The following is a 7845-nucleotide window of genomic DNA, read 5'->3' as shown; positions in this document are numbered from 1 at the left end:
TAACTATTTTATGCGTTTTTTTATTAATTTATTTTTTTTAAAAAAAATTAGAGATTAATAAAATTATGAAAGAATAGGAAAAGCAAAGAAAGAATTTTTATTGATTATTGATTAATTGAATTGAACATGTGTTGTAAACTATGAGGGTAAAACTAAATATATATAGAGCATTGTCCTATGAAAGATAAAAGTAAAGATAAGATAAGAAGAGAAGATAACATAAAGATAAGATAAGATAAAATAATAAAGACTAAAATTGTAATTGAATTTATGTATTCTGTTGGGCTGAATTTGTGGGTCACGAGACTTCTTTATTGTTGTCATAGACTAATATAGAAGAATAGTTTAATAGAGATCAATTTTTGTATGGTTTTGAATTTATCTAATTACAAGATCAATTTTTATTGAAAATCTTTTTGAATAAAATATATTTTGAGTTTAGTTTTAATGCACTAAGAATATAAAAAGATTTAGACAAATTCAGTTATAAAAAAAATTACCTTCGTTTTTTTATCACTATTCACGCTGTTATTATAATAGTTATTTTTAATAACATGTTAAATAATTGAATGTACCAATAAAACTGTTTTACAATAATAATATATCAAAATTAAATTCATATTTTTTATTTTACTAGTTGGCTTACTAATAGAAATGACTATGAAAGTTGAAAGATGTTTGATTTACAAGATTGTTATATTGTTTGATTAATAGTAGAATTTGGTAGATAAAGTTGTATTCTACCAAGTTAGGGTTGTTGGGGAACAAGATACTCTCCTTGATAACACAGGAACCCATTATTTCTACCAAACTTACATCCAAGGATCTGTTGATTTCGTATGTGGCCAAGCAAAATCACTCTTTCATGTAATCACTTGTTAGTTCTTACTTTATTTTCCTTTTCATTTTAAAGTAATAACTAATTATTCACTCAGAGAATTATTGGCTTAAACATTTATATTTGAGTAGATTTTTGGTGTAATGTCTCAAACCTTGCACTTTGCGGGGAAAAAAAATCTCTTTAAACTTTTTTAAAACCTTTTTTCTGTTTTTGGTAATATGCGAGAAGCTTTTATATATATATATATATATATATATATATATATTCCCCCTTCAATATGCGAAAAATATTGAAATAGTGATCAATTTCTTGCATTTTTTGAAATGTCTAGACAAATTACTTTTGTCCCATGTACATAAAATTAATTTCATGTTTTATTAAGGAATTAATTACAAATTACTTATATATATATATATATATATATATATATATATATATATATATTTCAGCTCTATATGAAAATTAATTTCAGGAATTATACTCCCATATTTCTTTCCAGTTTTTTGGCTATAACTTTATTAAGATAAGAATTGAAAAATTTCTTATTTGAAAAGTTCAATGTAGGAATGTATACTATACTCAGTAGCTGAGAATCGGGGAGCAATTGCAGCTCATCATAGAAATTCAGCAGAAGAAGATACAGGATTTTCATTTGAAGATATTTTCATGGAAATTAAAGTAAATACAACATTTTCATATTATATTTTTTCTTGGTTCACAAGTTTAAGGGGATGTTTGGTTTATATTTTTTGTTTTTAGAATTTTATAAAGAAAAAAAAAATCAAAACACAAATTAATAACAAGAATTCTAAAATCTCAAACAAATTGTCATAAGAATCAAAATAATGATCATAAATGTTGATAATTTTTGTTTAAAAATAAAATGCTCTGCTCCTTTTGATGACTTGATATTAGGAACTCTGTTAGAGCATGAAATCTATACTTACTATCACAAAAATGGGTTAGATTGAAATAAATAAATAAATAAATAATTTTGACCAAGTAATCAAATACAATGTCTTACCATTGAGGAATAGTAATGGTAGAAAGTAGCAACACCACCATGACTTTAGAGATACATACACATTTGTGCAAAAATTGATACCAATTCAGTGAATCACTCTATGATCCTAACCAAGTTATCATAAATGTGGAGAGGTGAGAGGTGATGGAACCATGTGTGTGCTATTATTATTAATAATTTAATTTTAATATATAAAAATAATTCAATTACATAATATTATATCAATAAAAATAATTATATTTTATATTAATTACATGAATAATTATCTAAAAAACAAATGTGATGTGAGAGAGAGAAAGAGAGAGAGAGTAAGGCATGGCAATGGCACTCATGAACAAAGACTTTGAAGCAGCCTCATGCTACATAGTAATTATTTGTTACCTTAAATTGCCAATGACAGTAGTGAAGAATGGAGAGTTTTGAAATGATTTGGTATTGTACAGTCCCATACATTAACAAGGTACTTAAAGAACAACCCACACCAAATATTCTTCAATATTCTTCAAGATAACATATTGTAACTGCTACACTCATCATTATATGATAGCTACATTTATTGTCCATATTTTTATTCCAATTATGATTCACTTTACAGCTTCAAGTTATCTCTCAATTTTCTTTCTTAATTTTTATTTTTTTAGCTATTAATATATTGTCATTTATTTCAGAAATTATCAATTTTTTAGGTATTTTTTTTACCACCAATATCGACTATTTGCATGAATTATTATTTTGTTAATCTAGTGTAAACAAATAGAATGAAATAATGGTTTAATTACTCTACTGGTCTCTATAGTTTCGCAAAATTTTCAATTAGGTTCATATACTTTTTTTTCTTTTAATTGAGTCCTTGTACCAATTTTTTTTTATTTGGGTCCCTACACTTTTTTTTTTCTTTTATTTAGGTTCATGTACCAATTCTTGTTTTTTAGTTGGGTCCCTATAAAATTAAGTCAATTACTACTAAGAGAAACTTAATTGAAAAAAAAATTGGTACAGGGACCCAATTAAAAAGAAAAAAATATAGAGACCTAATTAAAAATTTTACGAAACTATAAGAACCACAAGATTAATTAAACCTAAAATAATTGTATAAATATCATTTTCCATTAAAAAAAAATGGTCCTACCAAATTGTCTATTTTTTTTTTTTGGTGACTACCAAATTGTCTATTTAAAGCTAAACAACAGTGTCCACCGCAATTTTTCTGTGTTTCTATTAGATCAAGTTAAAATTCTTTGGTTCACAATTTCTTCTTTTATTATCTTCCTAACGAACCAGAAAAGAGAAGCAAGGACTAAAAATAATAATAATAATATTAATATTAATAAAAAAAAGCAGGGTCAAATGCTTATAATATAATCATTGTTTTAAAGACCAGAAACATTCTCAATGGTAGTTTATCCAATTATTTCTCATTCAAAAGCACATTTTAATATTAGCATTTGTAGTAGCTCAACCATAACTTCCAAAATCATATCATCTACCAAATTTAAAAAATAAAATCAACAAGTCAACAAAATTCATTATTGAAACCCATAAAAAGGAATGAGGCTATATATACTCTACTATTACTAATTTGCTATCACACACACATGATACATTTACGGTAGAAACTTAGTTGCAGTCGACTTCACGTGAAGTTGATAATTGAGAGCGATTAAATGATTTGACTGATTTGACTAAAATTTCATCTAACGGCTCTCAACTATCAACTTCATGTGAAGTCTACTGCACCTGAGTTTCCACCTACATTTACACGGTATAATTTAATTTTTTCTATATTAGCAATATAAAAAACTTCTATATAACAAAAATAAGTAAATAACTAACTTGTAAATTTATTATTTAAATACATAAAATAATTAAATTATCGTATAAAATTATTTACATATACTTTTTATTTTATAAATTTAATTTTGATGTATTGTCTGCGTAAAATTATTTTACACGTGTATTCAATCAGTAAAGCTATATTAATAAAAATTACTTTTTATATTAACTACGTAAATAATTATCTAAAAAAAACAGTTATAATTGCACGAGTGTGTAAAATGTTAAATTAAACTCAAAATTGCATTCATGTGAATGCAATTGATGAAGTAAAGTAAATAATAAGATCCAATTCCAATATAGCATAGACATAGTGGGAGGCAGTTGCACCCAATGAAGCTATAACCGCTCTTCTTGTTGCCACTAATGTAATGCAACTTCTTCTTCCTTTTAAGTTTTAATTTTCAACTCTTTTTTCTTTCTTTTTTTCTAAACTAATAATATCAAACATTGGACCAAATTAAACCAAGCATCTCTTATTCTTTCTATGTGACTCAACTTTAAAAACCATACACACTTTATTATCTAGTTACACAACACTCTTTCTGCTTCACCACTTAGCACATTCATATGCTTGCATTTAATTTATTCATTCATTCATTCATTTATGTTTATTGCCTTAATTAAACACAAGTACAAAGTCTCTTTATGTTCCTCTTTCAATTAAACACAATTAAAACAAGCCCATGTTTTCATATATATTATTATTATTTATTAATAATAAAATATTATGTTATTTTCATGCACCACATACAACGCTTCCTTATTTATTGTATTCAGCTACTCCACGCTTCAACTCAAATAAACCGTTACCATTATAAGCTTTATTTATTCTTCTTCATTCACTTTCTCACTAGAGTTTCTTGAACAACTAAAGAAACCTTCTTCTTCATGATCATGGGGTTGTTTCCTAGAGTTATTATGGTCTTGTTTGTTGTTATGGTTTTGAGTTTGAAGGTTCAGGTGAATTTAGCAGCAGCAGCAGAAGAAGAAGAAGGTTATTTCAATGGGAATGTTGATGATGATGATGATGATAATGTGAAGAGCTACATTAGTTGGGAGGATTTGGAAGTGGGGGAGGAGAGTTTGGAATTGAAATCAAAGAAAGAGGTTAGAGTTATTGTGGTTGATCAACATGGTAAGGGACATTCAAAAACTGTTCAAGGTGCTGTGAATATGGTTCCAGATCACAACAAAGAAAGGGTCAAAATTTACATTTATCCAGGAACTTATAGGTCAGTCACTAACTTCTTTTTATTACTTTTATCTACCATAAATTCTCTTGAATGAAAAAGATAAGCTTTTGGTTTTTGGGTTAATGGCACCAATTATATTTGGTTTCTCAAATATTCCTCTGTTTTGAAAGCTATATTCTTATATCATCAAGTGATTAAAAATTTTACCTACATTGTGTTGGTCAATTGGTATGAGTTTCTGTTAGTTTTTTTTATAGTCCGGATCCTCAAAATTAGTCCTTAAAAAGATTTAGACGCTTCGAAAAAAATCGATAAAATTGAGGGACTAAATTGATTTTTGCCTAATTTAAATATTACCCTTTGAGTTTGAACTCTAAAAAAATAATAACAAAAGATGAGCTATGATCTTTTTTTTTTAAGCCTAACTAGTAGATATCAATAAAAAAAATTTGACTTTCTATACTTTGACTTAGTTTATATGAAAATTATGCAGGGAAAAAGTGCTTGTGCCAAAGAGCAAACCTTATATTTCATTTATAGGTAAAAGAAATGAAACATCAAGTGCTGTGATTACTTGGAACAGCAAATCATCTGATCAAGGCCCTAATGGCCAAACATTGGGAACCTATGGTTCAGCAACTGTTGGAATTGACTCTGATTATTTCTGTGCCTCTCAGGTCACTTTTGAGGTAAATTCAGGACACATTTTTCTATTTTACTTTTATGGAACAATATCAGAATATGTAACAAAACTTTAATTTGGTTTGTTTCAGAATTCAGTGGTTGCAATGCCTGGTGGAAATGGAATGCAAGCAGTGGCACTAAGGGTAAACAGTAATAGAGCCATGTTCTATAAAGTTAAGATCAAAGGAACACAGGACACTCTCTTAGACAACACAGGAACACATTACTTCTATAAATGTTACATCCAAGGAAAGATTGATTTCATCTTTGGCAGTGCTAAATCACTCTATGAGGTACCAATAACTTTATGTACTCTTTTCCTTTCCTAGTTTATTAGTTCACTATTCACCTATGTTGCAAAAATACTTTATTTTCACTCATATATGCTAATAATAAATAGTTTTCTAGCCGTTCGATTTTCAGAACCTTGATATTGTTTTTAAGATTGAATTAGATCTACTCGATTCGAAATCTGACAAAATGAACAGAAATGTAGGCTTGAGTCAATAGCTGAGAGCTTTGGAGCAATTGCAGCACATCATAGGGATTCAGAAAAGCAAGACACAGGATTTTCATTTGTAGGATGCAAGATTAGAGGGAGTGGGAGTGTGTACCTTGGAAGAGCATGGGGTAACTACTCAAGAATTATATACTCCAATTGTTACATGGATGATATCATCAATCCTCAAGGCTGGTCAGAATGGAACCATCCAGAAAGAAAAAGGTATATATTCAAATATGTGACTAATATTTTCATATAATTTAATTGTAGTAATATTGGATTCAATATTAATTAGTATTTGTAATTGTATGCAGGACTGCAGTGTTTGGTGAATATAAGAACATGGGAAGAGGAGCAGATAGAAGACAGAGAGTGGCATGGTCAAAATCATTCAACTATCAGGAAGCAAGGCCTTTCCTTGGCAAGAGCTTCATCAATGGAGATCAATGGCTCAGACTCTAGCATTATTCTATATATATAGAGATGATATGTTATGTTATGTAATATGTATATGACTTTTATTAGTATATTATTGTTCTAACTCGTTTATCTCCTTACACATTAGCAAATGAATTTTTTTTATGAATTTTATTTGAGTGTGTGTTCAAGTGTTGCAAACAAGTACAAATTAAAGAAAACTAAATGTTTATTATTATTATTATTATTAATGCTAAACCGCAATATGCTTTTTTTTGTTGAAAGAATAAGAAGAAAAATGTTGAAGTGAAAAGAAATAAAGAATGCAAAATGGAGATGTTATGTTTGTTATGGATAAAAAATAGGTTTTGGTTTGGGACAAAAATAGGGTAAAAGTTTTCATATTTGAGTTTACAGCATTGTTTTAACGATTATGTTACATGTACACTAAAATTAGTCACTAAAATTAGCACGTATAAATTACATGTTGGAATATAATTTGATATTTTAATTATGATGATTACTTTTAATTTATTTTTTCACTCATCAAAATTTGGCTCTTTTTTTTGGTTGGTAAATTTGGCTCTTTTTATTTTTTGAACAATACTGCTTACGCTTTTTCTTGGGTATTGGCCCATGCTTTTTGTTAGGGCTCTTTTTGGTTATGGGCCTGTTAATTTTTAATGAGGTCCGCTAAAAAACGTAAGTTAAATGGATGTTCGTTATGACCAAAATATATTAAAAAATAAAAAGCCCATTGTTTTTGGAAAATGTGGATGATTCGTCCATACCAAAAATAGGTAAAGAAAATAGAAAAGGTATGTAGGTTGGGTCCTCCTAGCCCATACCCATGACCAAAAATATAAAAAAAAATAAAAAAGGTAAATGATTCAGACATGTTAATTGTTAACAGTGAAAATAGATTTAGGGTGAGGCAACTTTGACTTTTAAGTTAGGCTTTAGGGTGAAAGTGAAACCAACATTTTTTTTTTATTTGGCAGAATATGTTTGTTGGATGGATTTTATTTGACTTTATATTGTGAAATGAAATTATAGAGAGCATAAAAGCCGAAGGCCACGGAAAAATATCAAGGAGGTTCTATTTTTCTTATGATTTTATGTGCTTTATTTTTGTCTCCGTAATTTTAGGATGAAAAATAGGAAAAGATTAAGTTTTGGATGTGAATCAATGACTCAATGTATATCTGAAAAGACCTCATATATGTGTTATCTCTAGAATCTCCTATGAGTACATGTAGTACATCAAATTATAGGTGACATTATATGTTTAATTTAATTTCTTAGGAAATACCATGCAATTAGATAACATATTGCACATATTATTTAA

The 7845-nt window shown here is 27.9% G+C and overlaps 1 protein-coding gene across 1 annotated transcript; it reads left to right on the top strand.

Annotated features, from left to right (window-relative positions):
* The first annotated feature begins 4583 nt into the window (after positions 1-4583).
* Positions 4584-6627, top strand: LOC107608771 (pectinesterase QRT1-like). The gene is made up of 5 exons (XM_016310504.3): positions 4584-4933; positions 5388-5583; positions 5668-5871; positions 6067-6302; positions 6395-6627. The coding sequence occupies exons 1-5, from the start codon at positions 4590-4592 to the stop codon at positions 6540-6542; spliced, it is 1128 nt and encodes a 375-aa protein (XP_016165990.1). The 5' UTR covers positions 4584-4589; the 3' UTR covers positions 6543-6627.
* Positions 6628-7845: the final 1218 nt, after the last annotated feature.

This window comes from Arachis ipaensis, chromosome B7 (genome assembly GCF_059453495.1).
Source record: "Arachis ipaensis isolate K30076 ecotype BB chromosome B7, ASM5945349v1, whole genome shotgun sequence".
Lineage (NCBI taxonomy): Eukaryota > Viridiplantae > Streptophyta > Magnoliopsida > Fabales > Fabaceae > Arachis > Arachis ipaensis.
This window is presented reverse-complemented; position numbering and strand designations above follow the sequence as displayed.